Source organism: Neofelis nebulosa, chromosome 2 (assembly GCF_028018385.1).
Source record: "Neofelis nebulosa isolate mNeoNeb1 chromosome 2, mNeoNeb1.pri, whole genome shotgun sequence".
Taxonomy (NCBI): domain Eukaryota; kingdom Metazoa; phylum Chordata; class Mammalia; order Carnivora; family Felidae; genus Neofelis; species Neofelis nebulosa.
This window is the reverse complement of record NC_080783.1, coordinates 7,741,497-7,767,597: the sequence shown is the minus strand read 5'-3', so window position 1 is coordinate 7,767,597 and position 26,101 is coordinate 7,741,497. Positions and strand designations below refer to the sequence as shown.

The window sequence follows — 26,101 nt, the reverse complement described above, 5'->3', positions numbered from 1 at the left end:
ATGGAGCAGGAGTGCTATTAGTGGGAACCTGGGACAGTGGAAATGGCAGTAGACTTGGGAGTAAGATGAGCAAGTTTGCAGTCTCCACTCTGCTTCTGAAATAAGGGAGTTGGGCAGAATTATGCCAGAAGTTCCATCTAGCTAAAAAGTTCTGTGATGAAATGTATATTCTCTAATATTAAGGGTTTAGTCAGAGACGTTGTGACAAGTCATGGAAAGAAATGGTTTTGGAGTTTCTTCCATTGGTGCCTGCCCGGTCTCAAAACCGTCCCAGGCTGTGCCACTTACCTTTGCCATTGGTTTAGTCATCTAATGACGAGGATGTTGCTGGTGCTCTGCTGAGCCCAAGCCTGACGAAGGTGAAAGGATGGTGAACGCATGCTTCCATCCGTCTCGAGTGTTTTCACCAAGAGCCTGCCAAGTGCCAGGCACCTTCTGTAGCCCTGTCCTTGGTACTTGGGGAGCTCTTCAGGAAGTACCTCCCTGCTGACGCCTACTGCTCCTCTTCACCCGCTCAGCCTTGTTTTCCTGACAGCTGACCCCAGAGCTGCTCTGTCTGCCTGTGGGAAAGTTAATGCTGATTACAGTAATTTAAATGAATTGCTTGCTGTTTATGTCTTTTTGTCTCACTGCACAGCAAGCCGTACTATTGTCTGTGTATCAGATAATTTCTATTTTGAGTTTTCATTAAAGTATTATGAGCAGAGTATCTCATCTCTGTTGTATTGTTCACTGAGCACAGCACCTCTAGGGTCTCTGGGCTGACTGCTGCCCTGTTCTCGTCTTGTACCGTCCTCCAGAGCGTATGAGCTGCAGAAAGAAAGTGCTGAATCAGCTCCCCACATTCTGCAAGTCTCCCCACATTGTGCAAGTGATGTGAGAGTCAGAAACACTACAGAGTGTAAAAGATATGACTGCAGCCTATTTAGAAGATTTTGTGGTTCATCTTACTGGGGACATGAAATTAGGTGCTTTTCAGCTTCTATTTTGTGATGTGTAATATTTTTATTTATTTAAAGTTTATTTATTTATTTTGAGAGAGAGAGCCCAAGTAGGGGAGGGTCAGAGAGAGAGAGTGGGAGAGGGAATCCCACTAACAGCACAGAACCTGATTCAGGGCTCGATCTCATAAACCATGAGATCATGACCTGAGCTGAAATCAAGAGTTGGACACTTAATCGACTGAGCCACCTAGGTGCCCCAGTGTACTTATTTCTAGTTGTGTTTCTCTGCACATTTAAGGAAAATTTCAGGTGTCATAGTGGTTTGTTGGGTGTTAATGAAGCTAATGAGATTATAGTAGATACAATCACAGTGGAAATACTGAGAAAAAAGTGGAATTAACCTCTAAAATGTACTTGTTTATACTTTAAATCTAAGATCTTAGAAAATTCTAGAAAACACATTAAAAAAACACATAAGCACACATTCTGTTAGTCATTAGAGCAAGGGTTAGCCAACGTATTCTGTAGAGGGCCATACAGTAAATATTTTCAGTGTTGTGGCCACACGCACAGGCACAACATGAACAGACATGGCTGGATCTGGCTTGCTGGCCAGCTTCGTCGCTGATCCCTGCTTTACATCAGGAGAGAATGAGAATGAAAAGAACAAATAATGTCTTAGTATCATTTCGAGAAGAGTTTTGATCTTATGGACCTTCTGAGACAGTCTCAAACCATACTTGAAGAACCACTGGCTTAAACTATTGGAATTGATAGTTGCCGAACAGGACTTTAATGTGTTTTAATTATTTTTTATTGTTAGGAAATTCAACAGTTCCTTGTTTTAAGTGGTTATTGGATTGGTTTATTTTCTTGTTTTTTCCTGTGGGGTACTAATTATAATAATTCAGGCTGAATTCTATTGCCTCGATCCTTTTCTCAGTTGTGGGGTATTTTGGGGGGACAATTTGTGCCCTATTCTGCTGTTTTGACTGTAGCCTAGTCTATGTGCATCTTAATTTATCACACCTATTCATATTGTGAATTTAAAAAATCTTAGATCCTCTTGATATGCTTAATAGTTTATATATGGCATTATCTCACACATTTCTTACTAGAAAAAACTTGAATATTTTGTGTTTTGGGGTATTAATTTGAAAGGACATTTTTTCTAACATTTTCCTCCAGATAATTATTGGTATATTAAAGACCTATTCGGGATGTTATAATGTGGGGGTTTTTTTTAACTGGAAACCTTAATGAGTGCTCTTATTATTTCTGATAAGTTTTTAGTTGGTTGTCTTGATTTTGTAGGTATGAAATAGTTTCTATCTGCAAATAATGATTTACACCTTCCTTTCTAATTTTGGCCTTCTTATTTATTACCTCATTTCACTGGCCATTGCTTTAAGAGCCGTATTACATAATAGTGGTGATTGCCTTCTTCTGGACTTTAATGGAAATGCTTTTAGTATTACACCCTCCAGCACAGGGCTGGTTGTTGGCTTGAGACCAAGTTAACCGAGTGTCCTCTTTCTTTTTTACTAAAAGTTCCTATTGGGAATGGATATTGACTTTTTCTTTTTCAAGTGTGTTTTGAGTTTCTTTCATGATACTGTTTTTCCCTTTGGCTTATTTACATAACATAAAACATTGAATAATTCTTGCATCCCTCATGTGACCATGCCCCTCATTTGGTCATGGTATGTAACATGTTTTAACATGTGGCTCAATTTTCTTTGGAAAGAATTTGTGATTTTGGGATTTTTTTGTACAAAATGTGAGATTGGTCTGTGGTTTCTTTTTATTGTACTGTTTTTGTTGTTTTGGTATTAGGCTCTGTTAACTTTGTAGGAAGAATTGGGGAGCCTTTTTCTTAGTGCTTCGGAGCAGTGAAAACAACATCGAGAATGATCAGATTTTCTCGATGATTGAAGCATTTAAAGAACTCGTACTTGAGATGTGGGCTAGGGTTTCTTTAGTTGGCAACTTTTCCACCTCTGATGACTATTGGTTTCTGTAGGGATTTTTTCCTCTTCTTGCATAAATTTTGATAATTTGTATTTTCCAGGAAAATTACATATCTTAACCACATATTCTCATATAGTGGGATTGAGTTGTACAAAGTCTTTTCAGTTGTTCAGTTTTGTCTGCACCTATTATCATAGCCTCTTTCAATTTTCACTTCATTTTGAAATTTCACTAGCTATTGACCTGTTTAATTTTTAATAGAAATTTATTTTTACTGTTTTTATTTATTGCAAGTAACCAATTTCTATTTTTTTATTACTAAGGATATTCTTTCGGACATGTTAAAATCTGAGGTGATCATGTGTAGTTGGAAGTGCAAGTTGAAGTTCATGACAGAAGTTTGAACTGGAAAAATGTAAATTTAAAGAGTCACTGGCATCTAGTTCGTTTCTTGAAGAGCCGCCCTGTTCTCCTTCTGTCAGAGGGACCTGCCCCTTCTCTTCTAACCCTGGGCTCTCCTTCTTGAAAGCAATAAATATTGTTTGTCAAACTATCCCCTGTCCTCAAGTCTCTGTCATAAGCAGAAACTCTTGTAGGTGAAGAAAACGTGTGTGTGTGTATGGTAAAATATATATAGAATAAAACTTGTCATTTTAACCAGTTTTAAATACACAATTCAGTTGCATTAATTACATTCGTGATTTTGTGCAACCATTACTACTGTTTATTCCAAAAATTTTTCATCACCCTAGCCAGAACTCTGGAACTGTTGAGCCCTAATTCTTTGTTTCACCTACCCCAGCCCCTGATAGTCAAAGATCTTATTCCTCTCTATAAATTTGTCTATTGTTGGTATTTCACAAACGTGGAATCATACACTGTTTCTCCTTTGTGTCTGTCCTATTTCCTTTAGCATAATGTTTTCATAGTTCATTCATGTTGTAGCATGCATCAGCATGTCAGTCCTTTTTATGCCTGAATAATATTTCATTATATTGTGTGTCCCACATTCTGTTTATCCATGAATACTTGAATTGTTTCCACCTTTTGGCTATTGAATAGTGGATAATGCTGAAATGATCGTTGGTACACAAGTATCTGTGTGCCTGTTTTTAATTCATTTGGACTTATACCTGGGAGTAGAATTGCTTTCGTGTGGTGATTCTCTATTTAGCAGTTTGAGGAATGTGGGTTTTTTTTTTAACTTATTTATTTTGAGAGAGAGTGAGAGAGGGAGAGAGAGAATCCTGAGCAGCCTCTGCACCGTCAGCATAGAGCCCAATGCGGGGCTCGAGCTCATGAATTGTGACATCATGACCTGAGCTGAAGTCAGATGCTTAAACAACTGAGCCACCCAGGCATCCCATTGTAGGATTTTTTTAAAGGATCTTTTTTTGGAAATTAAATACATGGTTTCTAGAAGGGTTAATAAAAATAGAAAATCATGATGAATTATAAGAAATCTTGAAGTAATAATAACTACATCTGTTCTTTATTGAAACATAATTGGGGCTTCCCCAATTCTTTCACTGGCTTGTCCATTTTACTTCCTCTTCCCATTTTTTATCATGCAATCACTCCTACCTAGGTGCCTAGTTTCTTTTAGACATCTCAGCAGGCATAGGGGGCTTGGGTTTTAGAACATTACAAGTAATTTACTTTACAGACTCTACCCTGCCCCAGTCTATCCCTTATAGCACCTCTAATAGACATGCCTGTTGTCTTTCTTGCCCTTTTAATACAAAATTATTACAATAGAAATTTACATACAAAGAAATAATCTATAATAAACCTTGTTCATGCTTTTATCTGAAAATAGGAATTTTCCACAACTCTAGCATGTCCGCCACAACGTGTACCTGCCCTTCTAGAGATTGAGTGAAGACTTGAAGGTCTCTGGAGCTACCTTCCTTGTGGCTCCTCTAGCCCCCTTTTCGGTGTGGTGCTCTTGATTCTGTTGCTTGCTTGTCCACTTCTAGCTTTATATTTGGCTTCCTGGATTACTTGGTAATCCACTTTTCTTGGGCTTACTTGTAATGAAAAGGGAAGATCAGCAACTTTTTGCAGTGGTGTCATTTTCTCCTTACTTCCTGTCCCTTGCTCACTAGATTTCAGTTACCCTTAGGGTCTTTCTTCCCAGTCCATCCACTCATCCCCTTCTCTGGTACTTTCCAGGTCAGGCCAGTCTATGCTAGTGACAAGGGTTATTTATATCTGATCATAGTCACATTACCATAGAAATCGTAGAATTCTCGACCTGCGTGGGTCCTACCTACAAGATTGTGTGCTCTTCTTGACATGTGATACAGTCTACCCCTAAGGGCTTTCAGTGGAGCACTTCACATTGTTTGTAAATATTTCATAGCACTAAGTGAAAACAATAAATTTGCTTTCAGTAAGACTCCAGGGTCAGCCTCGCTTGTGGTACAAATGATACCAGCCCACTATGGTAGCATTGACTTTCCTCACCGATCAGAAGCTGTAGTTAACAGTTAGATGTTTTTGATAAAGCAACAATAGAATAGCAAATTAATTTTCAGTTCAGTTAAGTTACTAAAAATACTTCCAAGTGTGAGATCCTGGGCAAAAATTAATGTTTAAAAATGTGCAATAAAAAAATCTGCTGTGATTAAAAGGTTAGAAACAACTGATTTAGTTCATTCCTTTTGTTTTACAGACAAGGAAACTGAGGCTCAGAGAAGTTACTTGGCTTGTCCAGTGTCCCACAGGAAGTTAGTGAGTTCATAAAAGAAAAATACCTTGTACTTACCACAACAAACTTTTGCATATGGATCATATTATTTAAGGAGCAAAGCATACCAGATCAATTTAATTTCTTTCTATAAGAATATGTTCGGCATTATTCGTTGCCCACCTAATGTCTATTTCCCTTTTTCCCTTTCCCACATGTGTTCAGCTTTTCATCTGTTCCTTCCCCAGATTCCTTGTACTGTGGGTGAAGGTGACTCCAGCTGCCAAGCTGAGTCTTGGTTGCCTTAATACCAGTTGCTTGGTATGCTTGCTTACCTTATGCCAATTGAACTTTCTGCAGAATTGGAAGTATTCTAATCTGTACTGTCCAGTACGGCAGCCACTAGCTGCCTGTGATGGTTGTCCATTTGACATGTTAGTGTGACTGAGAAACTGAATTTTTAATTGTATTTCATTTTCATTAATTTTATTTTAAATCGCTATATGTGGTTTGTGGTTACTGTATTAGACATTGTATCTTCATACCATTTCCTCTTCCCAAGACACATGACCTCAGCGGTCTAATCGGGGTGACTCCTGCTTGGAGTTCTGGGATGTAAGAAGTTTCCTGATGGACATCAACAGGAAACATTTATCCCTAATTGCTCCTGGCAGCGATTCTATGACTTGCTAATCAGTGTTGTGAATAGAAGAATGGAGAACTAGAAAAAAATCTGGGCCCCACCACCATTTGTGGGCCCTACATCAGCTGACCCTGGACCCTGACTTTCCTCTGGACTTGCAGGTGCGTGAGCCACTGAGTCACCTTTGATACAGATAAGCTGGTTTATGTTGAATGTTCCATCATCTCAACCAAGAATATCCAAGCAAACACAGAGGACATTATATGCCAGGAATTATGCTCCCTGCTGGGAAAAAAAGATGATCAAAGAATAAAATCTAGATGCTTGTCCTTGAGGTGAAATTAGTCTATAAGAGGAGTTATGGATAACAGATATGTGTTCTGGGTCTTACCTGCCTTAGTTCCCTTTGATGGGAATTGCCTTTACTAAAGTGGTAAATACAATCCGTCCCCTGTCCTCAGTGAACTGAGTGAACTCCTGACCCAAGGATCTTCAACACATTGACTAGCCAGTAACCAGTTAGATTTTTTTCTCCACAGCTTGAGGACTCTGGAGCAAAAATGTGACATGGAATGAGGGCTGGAGACAATCATTAGGGAACAGAGACTGCTAGTAACCACAGACCATGCACATGGAGAAGAGGAACAGATTTGCAGAGAGAGGGAAGAACCATTCAGAGAAGAAAGTGTAGAAGGTGAAAGGAGGAGGGAGGCGGGGAGAAAGCAATTTATTCTCTGGGCCTTGAAGGGCGAGTAAGGTTTGCCAGGTGAAGAAGGGTAAAAAATATTGTTGGTATGAACAGAGTCACAGAAGTGGAGGGGGGCTAGAGTAGTATCTATAGTGAGAATAGTGCAGGGTGCCTGGTGGGCAGTCTGGAGAGGAGGCTGGAAAAAATAGACTGTGGTTGCCCAGTTATCTGTGGCTGCTAAGAGACTGAGGTACTGGGGAGTCATCCAAGGTTGTTAAGGAAAGGCGACTGTGGAAGAGGGGAGAAATTGGAGCAAGGCATGGGACCAGTTACGACTTGAGGTCATATTTGAAGACCTGACTGAGCAATGGCAGCTGTGATGCAGAAGAAGGGCTAGGTGACTGAGATATTTCAGAGCTAAAATTGGCAGAGTTAGATGGCAGATCAGGTATGGGACGTGAGGCGGAGGAACTTTCAAGGAATGAGATCAACCTGATACCTGGTTTAGTAACTGCATGAGTACGTACAGTCTTTTAAATGAGACAGATAAGACCAGTGGTGAGAGGGACTACGAATTCAGTTTCTGATCACATGTTGAATTTGAGTTCTGTGAAGGTCATTCAGGTCATGACATCCAGTAGGCATTTGGAAATAGAGGTGTAGACCCAGAGGAGGGATGGTGAGAGTTGTAGGTCTGAACAGTATCATCAGTTGGGGCTATGGAAAATTGACAAGATTATCAAGTAGATGGCCCACAGTTGGAATGACTAGAAGTAGTCCTTGGCCTATAAAACCAAGCACAAGTTAGGAGATACAGAAAACTCAGGGACATGGTTGAAGGCTGGGAAGTAACTGATATTTGAGAGCTTTGTACAAGACCTAACAGAAAAGCACATGGAACTGGGATGCCTGGTGGCTGTGTCAGATAAGTGTCTACCTTCAGCTCAGGTCTTCATCTCGCTGTTCGTGAGTTCAAGCCCCGCGTCAGGCTCTGTGCTGTCAGGAGCCTGCGTTGAGTTCTGTCTCTCTGTCTCTGCCCCTCTTCTGCTCATGCTCTGTCTCTCTCTCTCAAAAATAAAAAAACATTGGGGCGCCTGGGTGGCGCAGTCGGTTAAGCGTCCGACTTCAGCCAGGTCACGATCTCACGATCCGTGAGTTCGAGCCCCGCGTCAGGCTCTGGGCTGATGGCTCGGAGCCTGGAGCCTGCTTCCGGTTCTGTGTCTCCCTCTCTCTCTGCCCCTCCCCCGTTCATGCTCTGTCTCTCTCTGTCCCAAAAATAAAAAAAAAAAACAAAAACAAAAAACGTTGAAAAAATAAAAAAACATTAAAAAAAAAAAAAGAGGAAGAGGAAAAGAAAAGCATATGGAACTAAGAGGGAAGTGATGAGTATTTTTGAAATGAAGGGATGCCTCTCTTTCCTTAGTGGGTATCAAATGATTAAGATGATTTGTATTTAAAAAGATGAATTCTCACAGTTATTGAAAATCAACCTTTATTCACAGAGGACCTCTTTCTTTTGCATGAGAATGAATTGAAGGAGAAAAGTTGAATTTGATATTTATTGAACTGGGAAACAGAATCAGTTACAGATGGTGACTGATGATGTCTTCATTTCTACTTCCCGCTTCCTGGGATTCTGGACACTATTGTCTGCGAGTTTTGTGGTCTTTAGACTCTAAGAAGGGAAGGCCCACTCAAGTAGATCTTCCCAAGTCATCCCTTTGGCCAGCATATGCCAAGTTTATTCAGTTGTGTGATGAAGTCTTTGTGTAACGTAGCATTTAACCTGCTTCCTTAAGGTTCCCGATCCTTTTTGTTTGTTTGGGTAGAGACCCTTTTGTTGCCACCACACAGAATTATATGCCTGCAGGTCCATCTTACTGGGATTGACTTCCCTTTTGGATCGTTCTAAATAATGCTCTTTCTCCACTGAGAACTATCAACTAGGTTTTTTAAGTCATGCAGCAACCGTGTCGAGGGAAATCTTTGCCTAATAGAGTAGTGGTAGCTCTAATCTGTTGAGATTCACAAAAAGCTGTCACGGAAGATTCCAACTAAGCCTATTGAAAAAAAAAACACAACTGGGACATGTGGCTCTGGATGGGGAGAGAGAACTGACAGTTGTCCTACTCTGGGTATAGAATGTCCACCATTAAAGACAGATCTTATTTAACATTTTATAGGAGAAGATTATCCCTGGTTTTCAGATATTGCTTAAAAAAAAAAGTGAATGAGTCACCCCATCCCTAGAAGTGGAACCGTCCTCCCACCCCTGTATACCCTTTCACTAGCCCCCGGAGTAAAAGTTCAGCTACACAGTAAAGTCTCTCACCTCTCCTCCCAGTTAGCTGACCCCCGTTGGGCCCGTCCCCTCAGCTCTGACTCATTTGCTTGAGCCAGAAGCAGCAATAAAGCATGAACTTGAGAGGCTTGGCCTTGGCTCTGACTTTCTTTTTGACCCTCCTATTTCAAAGCCCCTTTGATGCCAGCTTCTGCAATTTAGACTGTTAGCACTCTTGACTCTGCAGTCCACCCAGGTCTCATTGCACCTGCCATTCCAGGTACAAATACTCCTCGGGCTCTCTGTGGTCCATTGGGGTCGGGACCCAAACCTATCTGGTTAGGCCTGTTGGCATCTCTACCAGGGAAGGGGGAGTTCAACAAAATGTGGCAACACTCTTAATAGGAGAAAAAGTACTGAGCAAGAGGTTTTGCTAGTCATTCTTGCCTCTTAGTGTTTCATTTTCCTTTTATGTTAACTAACTAACTAACTAACTAACTAACTAACTAAATAAATACCTTCATAATAAATACCCGCCTTGACTTCATAGGTTCTTGACTTCATAGGTTCTTGCATAAATCAAATGAGGCAATGGAAGGCAAAGTATCTTAAAAAGGAGAAAGCATAGCATTTCTTTATAGGCATTTCCAAACCCATTTTTTTTTTTGAAACCTGTTGTCTCTTGAAACAGTAATTGTCCAATCAGTCTTCCTGCAGAGGTTCTCAGATCCCATATCAGCGATGACCTCTCATGGCTCTCTTTGGCTGTTCTTGCCCACCAGGGATCTCCTGCCTGCCTCTCCAGCTTATGTTCTTGCAGCTACCACTCAGACCTTAGGTCCAGCCAAGCTGGACTTCGTATTGGTCCGAAATACTCCGTGCCCTCCTCTGCCTTTGTGCATCTGTGCCTTTTTTTTTTTTTTTTTTTTTTGCCGTGAATGCTGCCTAATTATCCATCTCCTGTGAAAATCATCCCTCCAATCTTCAAATATCAGCTGTCATTTTACACGTGTATTAATTATCTATAGCTGTGTAACAAATTGCCACATACTTAGTGGCTTAAAGTAACATTTATTTTCTTGCATTTTCTGTGGGTCAGTGTAGCATCATAAGAAATATATATTTGGCCTCTGCCCCCAGTTCTTGACACAGAACTCCTAAAGCCCTGGGAATTTCCTTAGTGATAGTGGTGCTAGGAGCATCTTTTGTTCTAATATTTGGTCTTTGACCCCGGTTCCCGACACAGAGCTCCTAAATCCCTTGGAATTTCCTGAGTGATAGGAGTATCTATTGTTCCATGAAGTGAGTCTTGATGGACCCCTGGATAGCTTCAGGATGGGGACTGGTTACCCAGAAGACCAAGCCATGATTAGAAACTTGAAATTTTCATCCCTACCCGCCATCCTCTAGGGAGGGGAGAAGGGCTGGCAGTTGAGTGATAATTGATCATGCTTATGTGATGAAGCCCTCGTCAAAATTTCTGAACTCACAGGTTTGGGTTAGTGAATGCATCTCCATGCTGAGAGGGTAGTGCACCCCACTCCAGATACTTTCAGACCTCACCCTGTGTGCCTCTTCATCTGGCTATTCGTCTGTATCTGTTATTATATTTTTTGTTCTAAGCAGTAAACGTACATTAAGTGTTGCCCTTAGTTCTTTAAGCCTTTATAGCAAATTATTGAACCTGAGGAGTGGGTCGTGGGAATTCTCCCCCGCCCCCCAATATGTAGCCAACTCAGAAGTGTGGGTAACCTAGAGACCCACTACGTACGTTTGGTGTCTGAAGTTGGGGGTGGTCTTGTGGGACTGAACCCTTAACCTGTGAGGTCTGTACTAACTCTAGGTAGTTAGTGTCTGAATTGAATTAAATTGTAGGACACCCAGAGAATTAGGGAATTGCTTGGTGTGGAAAACCCATACATTTGGTGTCCAAGGTGTCGTGGGTATAGGATACGAGGTTCTCCTTTAGTCAGGAATCTGAGAATGGCTTGGTTCTGTCCTCTGCTTCAGAGTTTCCCACAAGGCCATAATCAAGGTGTCACTCAACTGAAGGCTAAGCTTATGTGGTTGTTGGCCGTATTCAGTTCCTTGTGGGCTCTTGGGCTGAGATCTCAGTCCTTGCCGGCTGCTGGCCAGAGGCTGCCTCAGCTCCTTGCTGCATGGGCCTCTTTATGTGGCAGCTGGCTTCACTGGATCCAGTGAGGGGATCTGCTAACAAGATGGAAGAGACAGTCTTATGTAACCCAGTCATTGAAGTGACAGTCCATCATCTTTGCCATATTCTGTTGGCTGGAAGGAAGATACAGGCCCTTCCCACACTCGGAGAGAGGGGATTATACACAGATGTGTAGCCCAGGAGGTGCGAGGATCCGTGGGGGCCATATTAGAGTCTTCTCACTGCGGGATGTTTCCTCCGTTACCTATTTCTTCCAACTAAATGTGCGATGTTTCCCTTCTGTGATTCTTCTTCATAGCTGCTTTTTTTTTCAGTCTGTGTTCCATCACTGATCTTATTATGGTTGGATGTTTTCTTTTCTCCCCTTATGTAACTGTTTTTGCTTATCTTTCATCCCCTTGCAACTCTGAGAACTGAGTCTTACATTAAGCAAAAGTTCTGCAAAAGACCCCTTTTTTTTTCCTTCTTCGAAACCGATGAAGGACCAAGGTCCCTCTCCTGCTTAACACCTGAGTTCTTTGGGTCCACAGCAGCCACACAGGATCCATTATAAAACCTTCAGATTTACCAATTTGGCATCAAAAGCAATGACTCATTCATGTCTATATAACGTGGCTGGGGTGATCCACATTAGTCTGATTTGCATTTAGAGTTAGAGCTTGTTACCTTATTAAGGAGAAACAATTTTCCATCAGAGATGCTTCAAACATTAGCTGTTTTTGAGTGGTGCATTGTTCTGTTTCCTAGGGGGTCTGATGGATCTCAGATAATGAGGCAGTCTGTAAAAATCAACTTCTTCTTCAAACTGTTTTCTTTTGCCTATTAATGATCACTTTGTGATCATGCCTTTTTTAGGTCACAGCAAGTGAATTGATAAAGATGACTGGCTCTTGGAGAAGCAGCATTTTAATTCTTTCCCTTTTGCCCGAGCAGTTGGCTGGATCTTATTATTTCCATTCAGTAGGGAATATCTGAGAGATGTTCAGTAGGATAAAATATCTCATATACTTTAAGAGGCTTGGAGCATAAGAGAGATATATGTTTGATATATGTGGGACTGAAGACTCAGAAAACAGCAAAACTCATCTAGTCTAGCTTCCCATGTTTGAGGCCAGTCTCCACTTAACCCTCCAAGATAACTTAGCACCTTTTTCATTTCTTGAAGTTTTGATGGACCTTAGAGGTCGAGTAAATAAACACCAGTTTGATTTTAGTAAACACTGTGTTTCTCGTGTTGAAATGGTCACATTATAATCAGATGGAAAGGTTGTCCCCTTTAAGAAAACCTCGGATGAAAGTCAGCTTAAACTTGAAGGAATCATCCGTCTGCTGGGAAAGATGCAGAATTAGTAAGTTAAAGCCAGCTACATTGTGTGCCTACATTTTGGGTCTTTGGGGAGCCATGAAACTAAAAGCCAATTAAAGCTTTAGTAGAGAAAAATTTTAAAGTGGTTTCTCCTGGGCAAGAGAAAGATTTGGAGCAGAGAGTGCTTGGGGAAAAGCAGGAGAGTGTTGATGATGTAATTAATACAGTTCACAGCTGGAATGGGAATCCGTGCAGAGCTCCATCTGAGAAGATGGCCCTGTGAGAAACTCAGGTTTGGGCCTGAAAGCCACACTATCTAAGGTTTTGGCTCCAACTCAGGAACCTGAAGGCATCTGCATGGTCAGCCTGATATGGAGGGTGACCAAATCCTGCCATGATGAGTACCTCTTTTCTTAACCTCTCCGGTCCGCAGATGAGAACAATATAGAAAAATTGGTAGTGAGGGGGTTTTCCCCCTCCTAATGCTTGAGTGTTAACTTTCCTTTTGTTCATCTGTTCTTCCTTTTACTCTTAATTTGTTAAGTCCTTCCTTCCCCAGCCTCGACCCATCTGTCTGCTCTCAGACATTATCATCTAATTGATGTTCCCAGCCTCTACCCCAAGATGTAGAACCATATCTCCAGCTTGGGTAGAGGATATTGTCATAATTATATCCCATTGTCATCCCAAACTCAAAATTTGCCCCAAACAGAGTTGATTGACTTCTCCCAGTGTCTTATCACTCAGGCAGATCTCTCAAAATCATGTTTTCTTTTCTGTTCTCACTTCCATCAATCCTGTGAGGATCCTGAAGGTTGTATGGCATCATGGGAAGAGCACGAGGTGCCAGCATTCATGACACTTAAGTTCGAATCCTGCCCTTGCCACTTCCCAGCTGGTATCCATGGGCAAGCCTGTTACTTGATCTTTGTGAGCCTCATTTCTCTTCTGTCTGCAATTGGCATGATAATACCCACCTACCTCATTGGATTATTGGAGAATACTAAATGTGGTGGTGTATGTAGATCACCTAGCATGGTGCCAGATGTGTGCAGTAGGTGCTTTAATAGCGAGTTCCTAGTCTTATTTTGAATGCACAGAGCACAGTGCCTGGCATGTTCAGGGCCACTGTTTGGGGATGCCATTTGCATTTGATCCTCCGCTGGAATTGTGGAGCCCAGCTCGGAAGGTAGTGGATACCCTCCACTTCCTCTAGCCCTTTTCAGCAGAGGAGTTTGGCTTACATGTTTCAGAGAAAACAAAAGCTGCCCACCCCCCCCCATGGTCCCTCTCAGCTTTCAGCCACCGTATTTACAGATGGCTTGTCCCCTCCTCCATTTACAGAGAAGGTGGCATCCTGTCCTGCTGCCTGAAGCTGCCTGAAGCTAATCTTTTTCCCTTGGTTCTGGATCCCATCCCTTCCTGCCCAGGGCCCCCTCCTGTTCCTAATTGTGGCCTCTTCAACCACACCTTCTGTAGTGGTTCCTTCCCATCAGCAATTAACTGTGACCGAGACTCCCTTATCTTAAAAAAATAAAACAGCAACCATGTTGTAATTTCTCTCTACCCCTACAGCTACCACCCTGTATTATTCCACTTCTTTGTGGTCAGACTTCCGGAGCCTGGTCCACACCCTCATCTCCTCAGTTTACCTTTCATTTAGTTCCCTGCGCACGGCATTCTGACTTCACTGTGTTTCCTTCTTTCACATTAGTCTTACTGGGGTTGCCTGTGACATCGTTACTAAGGCCACTCTGCTGACCATCCTTTCCCTGTTAAAATGCTTGATTTTGTTTTGTTTTGTTTGTTTTGTGTTTCTTCTCTCACCCACATTAGCCTGATTTTTCTCTCACTTCCCTGACCATACCTCAGTTTCCTTGCAGGCTTTCCTACTTCTGCTTTCTTAAATATTGGTGTTTCTCCCTGCTTTGACCCTTCTAATTGGACCCATTTCCGAAGAGGCCAGTGCCCTTCTCCATTTGCCCTCGGTACACGGGGGACACCCTCATTTCCGTCTCCAGCCCAGACTCTCTCTTAAGCATCAGATCACCTCAGACTCACTAAGTCCCAACCAAACTTCCATCGCCTCCTGGTTGCCTGTGGATGCTCTTCCTGTGGTGGCTCATAGCCCATTTGTCTGTAGCGTGGCTCGTACACTTTAGTGTGAGTCAGAATCAGAACCCCCGGGGGAGCTTGTACTAACAGACTGCTGCCCCCACTCCCCGCCCCCAGGTCCTGAATCAGTAGATCTGGGCGGGACCTGAGAACTTGCATTTCCAAGAGTTCCCAGGTGATGCTGCTGCTACTGGTCCGGGACCTCTACTCTGAGAACTTCTGTTTATGGAATTAAGGCAGCTTTCCCCATTTCTTACTCTGCCCCATATGACCTCCCTCCCTCAGCTCCCTGCTATCATCCAAATAATCATGTCAATCTTGCCTTGTAAGTACCTCTCTATATAGAACCCTCAACCCCCTCTGCCACTAGTCTGATTGATTGCAGTCACCAGCTAACAACTGGCTTCTCTGTCTCCAGTCTCACTTCTCCTAAATCTGCTCCCTACATAGCAACCAATGTGAGCCTCTGAAAGCGTAAGTCGTGTTAGTCTCCCGCCTACTTTTTTCTATAGCTCTTCATTGCCTTTGGGATAAATCCACACTTCCTCATGTTGACCTGGCCTCTGTCTGCCTGCATAGCGCCAGCTCTTGTCTCCCCTTACTGCACATTGAAGGCACCAAGCGTACAGAACAGTGTATGTAATGCAAATATATATTGTATAGCAATTAGTGTGTACTGTATTCTAGCCACTATAGCACTTTTACACACATTAATTTCATTTAGTTTTCCCATTAACCCTGTAAGATTGGTTACATTTTACAGAGGAAATGTGGCCCATTTTATAATGTTGCCATCGTCCTGTACACCAGTCATGTGCAGTCTTTTGTGTCCAGGATAGCAGGGTTGTATTCACTCCAAACTCATTGCAACAGCTCATAATAATAATAATAATAATAATAATAACAACAACAATATATTAATAGTATCTAACATCTCTGTTTTTGTTATTGTACTTTGTGCCAGGGCACTACCTATAAACATAAATCATGGAAACTGTTCCTGATTTACTAAGAAGGAAATTCAGAAAGAAGGAGTAACTCTTTCAAAGCCACATAGTTTAAGGTCACAGGACCTAGGTTTGAATTTAGGTCTTGTGACTTCAAAGCTCATGCTTTTAACTACTCTATCATCTGTATGGGTGGAAGCAGTAAAATTATATGGAGAGCTGTTTATCACTTGGCATCAATGTCTATCTATAACTGAATTATAAAATTTTTGGCAACCCTCCCCTCCTCATTGGAACCCACCCACATGTACCTATCTTTCTTCCAGATCTCATTCAACTGTGGTGGCTGGACTTGGAGTCATACTGGGTCCTGACTCACCCTCTACTAACCATTTTCTTGAATGAACCCTGGGAGAAGTTACTTTACCTTTGAACTGCTGATTACTAGTCTCTAAAAATCAAAATAGTAATACTTCCTTCATGGAGTTGCTGAGAAAAAAAGTGTGAGAGTACCGGCCTCTTCTCTCACCCCTTGTGCTTCTGTCTTATGTAACATTAGGCACGATCACAGGAGCTTCCTTACTGCCTCCCTGTTGTGTTTCCTGCATAGATCACCACTGCCTCCTCCCCTGTTCTCACCCCATCAGTGTCCCTAACCATGCTCTACACTGCTACCTGAAAAATACTTGTAAAATACAAATCCCAGGGACTTTCTGTTAATAGTAATGGTGGGCTGTTATTAAGACACACTTCTGCCCACTGAAGAAACTAAAAATATTTGAATAAAGTGAAAAAAAAAAAACCCTAAAACTTAGAGCATTAAAGAGCTAACAAGCATTACCAGGTTAAAACTGGAATGGGGAACCCAGGCAATAACTGCAGATTTGACCAGCAGTGGTGGGGAACAGAAATAAAGCAGCTGGGGTCTCACAAGAAGGTGGGACATCAAAGGGCTACACCATGTGGGTGAGGGTAGACCTGAAATGTACCAGCTCACAGGTGGAATTACAGTCTGGCTTCAAACTGACTGGGTCAACCAAGGAATCTCCAATCTTGAATTGGCTTAAGGGCTGGTATGCTTGCAGGTATCTGGCAAAACCAAGTGGAAGTTCTTTCCAAAGGAAGGTTTCTTCAACCTAGGCCTCAAATTATTCAGTGATCAGTGCATAAATATAACCAGGCACCCAAGGAAACCATACTCCAATGGCAAGAACTGTCAACAACCATAAACAATAGAAACAGCCCTTCATAAATGTCAACAGATAATGGAATCATCACCATCTGTAAAAAACTATTGTATTTAAAGAAATAATAAAAGATAAGCTTGAACCTATCTACAAAAAGTAGGAAACCATGAAATGTGGCAAAACAAATTGGAAAAGAAACCAAATAAAAATTCTAGAGACAAACATAACTATAATGAAATTAACTCAGTGGATGAGGAAAAGTATAGTGTTTTTGATTACATAGTTTAAAGAACAATGCCTCAATGGACAAATTTAACAGAAGACTGGATGAAGCTGAAGAGAAAATTAACAAAGTGGAAGGCAGTAAGAAAAAATTATCCAGAGAGTATAGCATGGGGAGACAAATAGAAAACACAGAAGAGGAGGGTCTAAATAAGTTAAAGCTCCTTCCAAGAAGGAGATGAGTGAAAGAAATAAGCAAAATGAAATTTAAAGGTAGTAGCTGAAATGTTCCGTAACAGGTGAGGTACCAAATCACAGATTTAAGATGACCCGTGATTACAAGTAGAATTTTTTGAAAATCCAGACTTAGGTACATCAAGAGGAACTACCAAGAAAACCAAAGGCAAAGAGAAAATCATAAAAGCAGCTAGAGAAAATGACAGATTCGCTTCAAAGGAGCAACAGACTGACCATTGATCTCTCATCAAATATAACTCTGATTATATTACTGTCAAAATTTTCAATAACTTTTCATTTCTATAACATAAAATACATACCCTTCAGCATATCACATAAAGCCTTTTGTGGTCTGATTCCTGCAACTTGTTTAGATACGTAGAAACTTCCTCCTTCTCAATTTATTCTTGATTGTGTGTCTTTGCGCATGTTCTCTTCCTCTCTGGAATGCTCCCTATGCCCATCCATCTAACTAGCTCCTACTCAGTCTTGCCAGTTTCACTCAGGTTTACTGTCAAGCTGCCTGGCTCCCTTCTCACTGGCTTTGGGCACACTGCTCACCAGTAGATACCAGCACCATGTACTTTCACTATTTGAATCTTTGTCTCATTTCTAGCATATTAGCTCTCAGAGGACAGAGACAGGGCCATTTGCAGTGCCTGATATTCCGCAGATGTTCAAGACCTTCACTGGGTTGACTTCAGCATTTCAGTTGGTTCCAGCTAGTTAAATATCTTGATGTAGGTTTTCATGGCTCTTCCCATGATGTTCTGATTCTTGCTTGTATGGAGAACTGGTCACCACAGTCAGCACCAGGATCCCTGCACATCAGCGACTGGCCCTGCCTCTTCATCACTCCCGTGTCCTTGATGAAACTAAAATGAAGTTGTGGTGTGGAGCAAATGAGGTAATGTGTGTGAACATGCTGTGAAAACTGGCACCACTCAGTTCATTAGCTTTATTTCAGAGTGAGAGACTTGGTTGGGCTGCAGTTTGTGAAGGAGGGAACTCATCGGTGCCCCTGAGCTTTGGCTTGGCAAGATCTGGATGTGAGTCCTGGGACGACTATCAATGTCATCCCTCGCAAACTTGCAGCATAGCAAATGATTATAACATGAATGTTTCCTTGCCCCTGGGAGGACTTGTCCTGCTGCTTTTAGGTTTCCATGGGGAGAGGGGCCCATAAAATAAGTTTCCCTGGTTGTTTGATTTTGAGAGATCTGAAGGGAAATATTTTCATATTTCATACATATCACAGTTTTCACTGAGTTCTTGTTGGAAATAGTAAATTTCTGTGGCCCTTTGTCAAGAGATGACAAAAGATTGGGTCTGCCAGTTTGTCACTTGTTTAAATGGATACATTGAAACTCCTTTTGCCCAGTTCCTTGCCTTTTTCTTCACATTGCCCCACTTGGCATTATAGTTAAGTCATCTGAAAACCTTTTGATGTGTTTGTAAAACATTAACTATCATCAGACTTGTCAGTTTGTTGTTTATGTATGAGAAGACCAAATCAGGACCATTTTTCTTACCAAAACCAGGTGTTGGGTTTGCACTTGGTAGATGTCAAGTGGCAATGCCAACCCCACCAAGCCATGGCATTTTTATTCTTTAAATGTTTAAAATAGAAGCTTCAGATTATCTATAGAAAGAGATTAGACTTTTTCTTCCTAGAGTATTTCTTGGGGGCTATTGTTAGTGTACTATATCTATTTCTTAGAAAAATCTCTCTTTTAGATGAAGAATTTTGGTAGTCACTAGTTTCTAGAATTTTTTTAACTAGAAGGGACCACAAAATGCATGGGCCACCTCTGCCTTCGCTATGACAAAACTGAAGGCCATGGGGATGCAAAACCTTTACCCTTGTGAGCACGACCAGCCTGTCCTATTCTAGTAATTTCTTCATGGAGAAATTACTCCTCTAGTCTTTCCTGTACCAGGGAAATGTCTCTTGTACCGGGTTGATGTCTCTATCAACCTAGCTGCCGATGTCAGAAAGCTGGAAATAGTCCTTCACTTCTCATAGTTAATGATATCTGGTGGCCATCAAAATCTATTGGTTCCACTCCAAAATATGTCTTAGGTGGTTCTTTTTCATTCCATCTGCAGTACCTGCATCATAGTACTATCCTCGCCTGTCTGGACTGCTGTGGTAGCTCTTAACTGGCCTTCCTGGTTCCACTCTTAGCTTGCTTGAACTGCACCTTGGGCAGTGGCATCTTGTGCAAAATCCTTAGCCAGTTTCCCACCGTATTTAGGTTTCAATTCAGGAAGCTTAAATCCTAGAAGACCCCAGCTGACTTGACTCTTGCTACCTCGCATTCTCATCCCTTGCCATGCTCACTCTTGGGCTTGCTCCATTCTGGCTCCACGGTCTTCTTTCTGTTCCGTGTTCCAGAACTTCCCACCTCTGTCTGCCTCTTCCCAGGTGCCATTTCCCACCTGGGGTTTTCTGTCCCCTTCTTCACGCCTGTACACACCATCCTCAGGTCTCAGCTTAAATGTCACTTCCACACAGGGCCTTTCCCTGACCCCTTTGTCTAAATTGCATATGGGGAGGATTCTTCCTCCTTGGAACTATTCTTTCCTTCTTAGCCTTCATCACGGTTTATAACTTTGTATTTATCGAGTGGTTATTTATCGAATATCACTCATACATTAAATGTTCTGTAAAGGCTGGAATCATATTTCTTTTATTCACCACTGAATCCTTAATGCCCCTTGCTCAATAAATACACATGGAATAAATGAAGAATCTTGTGATTAAACAATGCAGTGGGTTCTCTCATTAAACTGACAACTTTGCTAGTTAGCGTAGCAAGACGTAGTTGTTGGAAACCTATTAAGGTGATTCACCTTTCTTCTAACCTGGCATTGCGTTTCTTCACATTCATTGAACGCATCTGTGATGCTCTCCTGCAGGGCTTTAAAATTCAGTTTAATTTATTAGAATGCATCTTTGAACAAAGCTTTATCTCTGTCAGGACTTCCTTATGAACACAGAACCTGAAAAGGTCATGTTCAGGGGTGGTATCTGAAAATCACGATTGGGCTCACTTCCATGGCTTGCCTTCTTTCTCTGGATGCAACCTGGCATAACCTTTGGAACAGAAGACTTTCTTGTTGTTGGGGTGGAATATAAGGCAGCAGTCATTTTAAGTTGGAAGCATCAGCGACTATGACAGAAAGTTGCATGCCCAGGATTTGGGCTGCCTGAGAAGACCCCTCACTACCTTGTCTTGATTGCCAACTCTTGAGACTATTAACTCAGATAGCAGATATCTAGGTAGAGTGTACTGGTTTGTTGGTAGTCCGAACCTCTTAATCTTTCTTGAATGACCTTGTTCTGCAAAACACATTGGCGAGATATGTTATGGAACATATCAACAATATGTGTGTGTGTGTGTGTGTGTGTGTGTGTGTGTGTGTGTGTGTGTGTTTTCTTTTTCTCCCCAAGAATATAAAAGATGTTGTTCTGGGAACATCTAATGATCTTGTAATCCTGAACTATGGTCTAAAATAAAAGGTAAATATTCTCTTTTACTGATGGACAGGGTGATCCACAATGGGAAAGTTTTCATTTGTTTTTTCTTTTTAGAAAACAATGAGAATTCTGCTTTCAGTGGGCACTATGGTAGGTATATTTCAGCATAGATGTAAAAGCTGATCATTTAAGCTGATCATTAAGCTGATCGTTAAGCTGATCATTAAGCTGATCGTTAAGCTGATTAAGATGATCATTCTTAAGGTCAGATCATGTCAGTGTTTCCAGAGTATGCCCAGAATGCTAACAATTGGCCTTAAGTTGAGCCTTTGCTAAGAACCACCCAGCCCTGAAAAGGATTTATTTATTTATTTATTTTGGCCCTGGTAATGTCTAAATGATAAGTACAAGTCCCTCTTAGCTATCTGCAGTGGGTCCCACATGAATTTGTTGTGACCCCTAGAATCTAGAAACTCCAGTATGGTTGGATAAGATATTTAGTGGGGGAACTCCAAAGTAACACATGAAAATGCAAGATATTAAATGTTCAGAAGTGTGTAATTTGCTGCATTTGTTCATGAGTGGTTTTAATACTTCTGGTACAGAGCCTAACTCTCTTTTTATTGGGGAGATGTGGTTTCAGTTTCTTGGGTGAATGTGCATTTTATAAGTTTCTTAAGAAAGGAAATTAAACATTAAAATCCTTTAAATACTTTACTCTTTATATAATGTCACTAAGAAAAGCCAGGAAAATTAGGGTTGGCTTATTTATTTATTTATTTAATAAATATAATCTATTTTCCACCATTTTGTTTGTTATGGCTGGTATCAAAGTAGTTTTAAAAGTTAACATTTATTTTGATTTCAGCAGATGTGCATAATAAATTAACCTATCTCTGTTCATTGTGGGCTGGGGCAGTATTTCACATCTAGTTTGTTTGGCATTTTGACACAGCTGATTTAGTTCAAGTCAACATAGTTTGACACTCCCGCTTATATGACACTTAGCATATGAATAACATTAAATAGATCAAATGCGGCCTGCTGAGTGAGAGCATTCATGCAGGTTGGTGATGTGGCTGACCTTAGCTAAGACCCTTAACCACCGTGGGCCTGGATTTCCTTTTCTGTAAAATGAGTAGTTGAGAGTAAATGGTGCTCTGGATTTAAAAACTCCGCGACTCCGTATGCCTAATAGATATGCATCTAACTGGTTCCTTTCTCTCTTTTTCACTCTCTCCTTAATTTAGGAAAAGAAGATGCCGATGCCCCCGTCACAAAAGATGAGAGCACCTCCATGTCACAGGACACAAGAGTTTTATCAGAGAAGTCTCTGCAAAGATCAGCAAAGGTCATTGCATACAGATTTTCTGCACTTGTCCAAATGACTGTCACCTGAGCTACCTATCAAAGGTCTCTCATACGATTCAGTTAGGACTCTAGTTGGTCAGTTAATCCGAAAAGTCAGTGGAAGCAAGGAGTCATAAAAAGCTAATGTTTTTTATAACTTTAAGTATATATGTATGTGTTGATTTGTCTGTGTTTGGATGAAGGTCCAAAGTCTTTTCTTTGTGCGTGGGTTTGTTTATTGAAGTTTTATGTTATCTTTTTCTGCTTAAACCACACTTGTAATGTGACATCTTTGATTTCCAGTTTGGGTTATGTGAAGTGGAATGAGGATTTAGGCTCTAGTGAAGCAATATGAATGTAGACTCCTTCTAGATTCTCAGTTTTTTTGCTCCATATTTTTTAATGTTGTCATGTCCATATCTCATTCAAAAGCAAGGTTTTAGTGTCCTTTTTAGTTTTTCTCAAGTATTTAATTTATTATAGACACAAAAAATTGCTTTTGTATCCTATCTTTGTTGCTTTGCATAATTCAATTTTAGTTTTCAATTATATATGCTAGTGGCATATTCAGGTATGGGATCAACCGCGGCTGCCCCTAACTATGCAGACAGCTCATGGTGGAACAGGTGGTTCAGTGAGTGGTAGTAAGCACGAGGCTTTCTCCACCAGAGGCATCCTTCAGCACATTTAGCCTGTGGTGGTGGTGTTGCCACTCAACCTAGCAAATCCGTTAGGATGGTATTTCTTGCATATTGACCTGAGGAAATTTCTAAATTATGTCACGTATATGTTACCCTCAACTGCCTGCCCCGCTATTTTAATAGGCATTTTGAACACTAACCGTGTAACAGGCAACACGCTAGGTATGGAAGGTATAATGAAATGAATCGAAAACCTGTGGGCTGGATCCAGCTTACAAACCTGTGTTTTGTTTGACCTGTGCAGTATTTAAAAATTTTGACTAAGTAGCTTACTGAAAAAATCAGACTTCTGGCTTCTCTTGACGAAACAAAACATCCGGCAACACTGGGCCACGTTCTTACATGACTGTAGTCGGAGCTGAGTACAGGCAGCCCTCTGTAGATGGAACTTGTGTTCTGCAATTTGCTGCTGCCCCCCAATGGTACCCTCTCTCTTGCTGGGTTGGTTTGTTTTGGGGGGATAGTTTCTCAGTGAACTCAATCTAAAATCACAAGGCAAAACAGCACTTGTATGTAAAGCTTATGCTGTGGTCAGGTTATTTCTAGCACAGCTGATGTATGAATCACAACTGATGTCAAACTGCTTCATACATTTCCCATGCTGTCAGATATTAAAACAAGAAGCAAGGACTTCTAGTTCAGACAAGATGGCATAGACTTGTTTCTCCTTGCTCCTTCCCACTAGTGTAACTATAAACCCTGGCAAATAATGAGAGGCAACCATAGATGAATTCTGAAAGGTGAAGAGAGGAAGGCAGGCTAGTCAGGGCCTCAAAGACTAGAGAACAACGTGGCAGCAGAGAACTTTACAACCCCTCCACCAACAGGACACTGGGCCCAGTGTTTCTGGATCTAACTTGGCAACAGAAGGTGGCCCAGGCAGACTCGCTCCTCACTCAGATCTAGCAGGAGTCCCTCCAGCAACACCAGGCGGTCCTGGCAGTACCTGTAAGAGGGATTGAGTGGGAGCCTTGCTGACAATAAGTGGCCAGGACAAAGGCTCCCCTTCCCTGCCACACCTGAGACTTCTCTCCCAAGAAGACCGAGAGACACCGGACATTGGGTGGCTCTGGCATGGGGGTTCTGCCAAAGAAGTGGCCCAGCCCCGGAAGCCTCTTTGTCTCTTTGGGCCTGAGGTTTCCCTCCTCCCTGCCCCCCATTCCGGGGTAGCAGATGGCTGGAGAACACCATTAAAGGAGATCCTGCCACAGCAGGTGTGTGGTCCAGGAAACCTTTCTCCTCATTTATCTCATGGGTCTGAGACGCCACTTTCCTACCCAGGGACACTGGGTGGTCAGGCGGCACTGGTAAAGGGGGTCCTACCGCAACAAAAATCATAAATGGGACGTTTCTTTGTCTCTGCATGGACACAGATTAGGATTTGTTCTTAATCCATATTAGAGAGTCCAGGTGGCCAGCCCTGAGGAAGTTCTTTCCATGCCCTCAGGCAGTACCAGCAGAGACCTGCCGGAGCCCCACTGGTTCCATGCCAACGAAACATACCAAAATAGTACTGCAAAGGGACGCCTGGGTGGCTCAGTCGCTTAAGCATCCCACTCTTGATTTCAGCTCAGGTCATCGTGGTCGTGGGATTGATCCCTGCATCAGGCTCCGTGCTGGGCGTGGAGCCTGCTTAAGATTCTCACTCCCTCTGACTCTGCATCTCTTTTTCTCTCAAAAAAAGGAAAAGGGGAAGAATAAAAAGAGAATTTCGGTCTCTGCAAATTAAATTATCATTGGAACTACAGCCCACAAGAGTAGTCCAGGCCCCGTGTGCTACTTCTAGACACAGTGGCCTGCCTTCTAAAAGATTTAAATAAGACCTTGAATCGCCTTTTATAATATCCAAAAGGTCCAGGATACAATAGAAAGTCATTCATTATACCAAGAACTAGGACATTATCACGTGCCTGAAGAGAGACAACTGATGCCAACAGTGAGATGTTACTGTTATCTGACAGTGATTTTAAATCAGTCAAAAAACAATTAGAAATTCTCTTGAAACAGATGCTTCAAACAATTAGAAATTCTCTTGAAACAAATGAGAAAATAGAAAATCTCAGCAAAGAAGTAGAAGTTATAAAAAAAAGAACCAAGTGGAAATTATAAAACTAAAAGATACAGACAGAAATAAAATACTTTCAGGATGAACTCAGTAGGAGAGTAGAGGGGATTCAGCATAAAATGAGTTAACTTGGGAACAGATCAATAAAATTTACCCAATCTGGACGGAAAGAAAATAGGCTGAAAAAAATGAATAGAGCTTCAGGAAGTTGTGGGCAATACGATTCAGCGTTCAAATAATTGGAGTCCTAGAAGGAGAGGATCACCAAGAGAGTGGGGCTTATAGATTGTGCTGACAGGGAACAGGTAAAAAATACTAGAGATTTTGAGATTAGAGCAACAGTTGTATAACATGAATATGTAATGGTATCCATCTGTGTCATTGTAATTCTGTCTTGACGGACTCGGTAGCTTGTGTTGGAGTAGAGAATAGCAGTGGCTGAACTGTCTCAGAATTGAGGATTTTTTAGGGTGGGTGCAGTGGAAAGGGCAAGAGGGGTGAGGCATCTCACGACGGTGGTGAGAGGACCAGAAGTGACAGAACGTGATGTGTCCCTCAGAGGTAGGAAGGGATTCAGGCCTAAGAAGTAGCAAACAGACACAGACAACAGGCTAGGGTTAAGGCGCTAGTGGTCTTGATGTGGTGAAGAAGTCATGGAGGGGCACAGAAGAATAAGGGAACCGGATGACAGGTCAGTCTGAGACCATCAGGACTGGATCAGTCCCAGAGGATGCTGAGGCCATGAGGATGAGTTGCTAAAATCAAATGGAAGGGAAGGCCACCAGCATTGAAGAGATACAGGGGCTGTAAGGACAAGATAGATGTTGGCTGAGTCATTCACCTGGAAATGTAAGCCAGGTGTTGCAGAGTGACTAGGAGGTCCATGGATGACAGTAGCAAGAAGGAGACAGCCTGAACCATAAAAGGATGCAGGTGTATGCATGAGGCAAGAAAAGTAAATGGTCTGGGTGTGACTGTGCAGCACAGGAAAACACAGATGCCTCATTGAGGGACTATGTGTGGAGAAGGAGCAACCTTTGTCCAAAGGGCCTGGGACAGACAGAGTCCTTATGACAGAGAAGCACACGCAAG

At 41.8% G+C, this 26,101-nt stretch overlaps 1 protein-coding gene across 6 annotated transcripts in view; it reads left to right on the top strand.

Annotated features, from left to right (window-relative positions):
* Positions 1–26,101, top strand: part of DIS3L2 (DIS3 like 3'-5' exoribonuclease 2) — a 346,483-nt gene that overhangs the window by 130,613 nt on the left and 189,769 nt on the right. For all 6 annotated transcript variants that reach the window (XM_058701221.1, XM_058701232.1, XM_058701212.1 and 3 more), the window contains one exon: positions 22,144–22,244. In XM_058701221.1, coding sequence (XP_058557204.1) covers positions 22,144–22,244 — 101 coding nt within the window. The remainder of the gene's footprint in view (positions 1–22,143; positions 22,245–26,101) is intronic.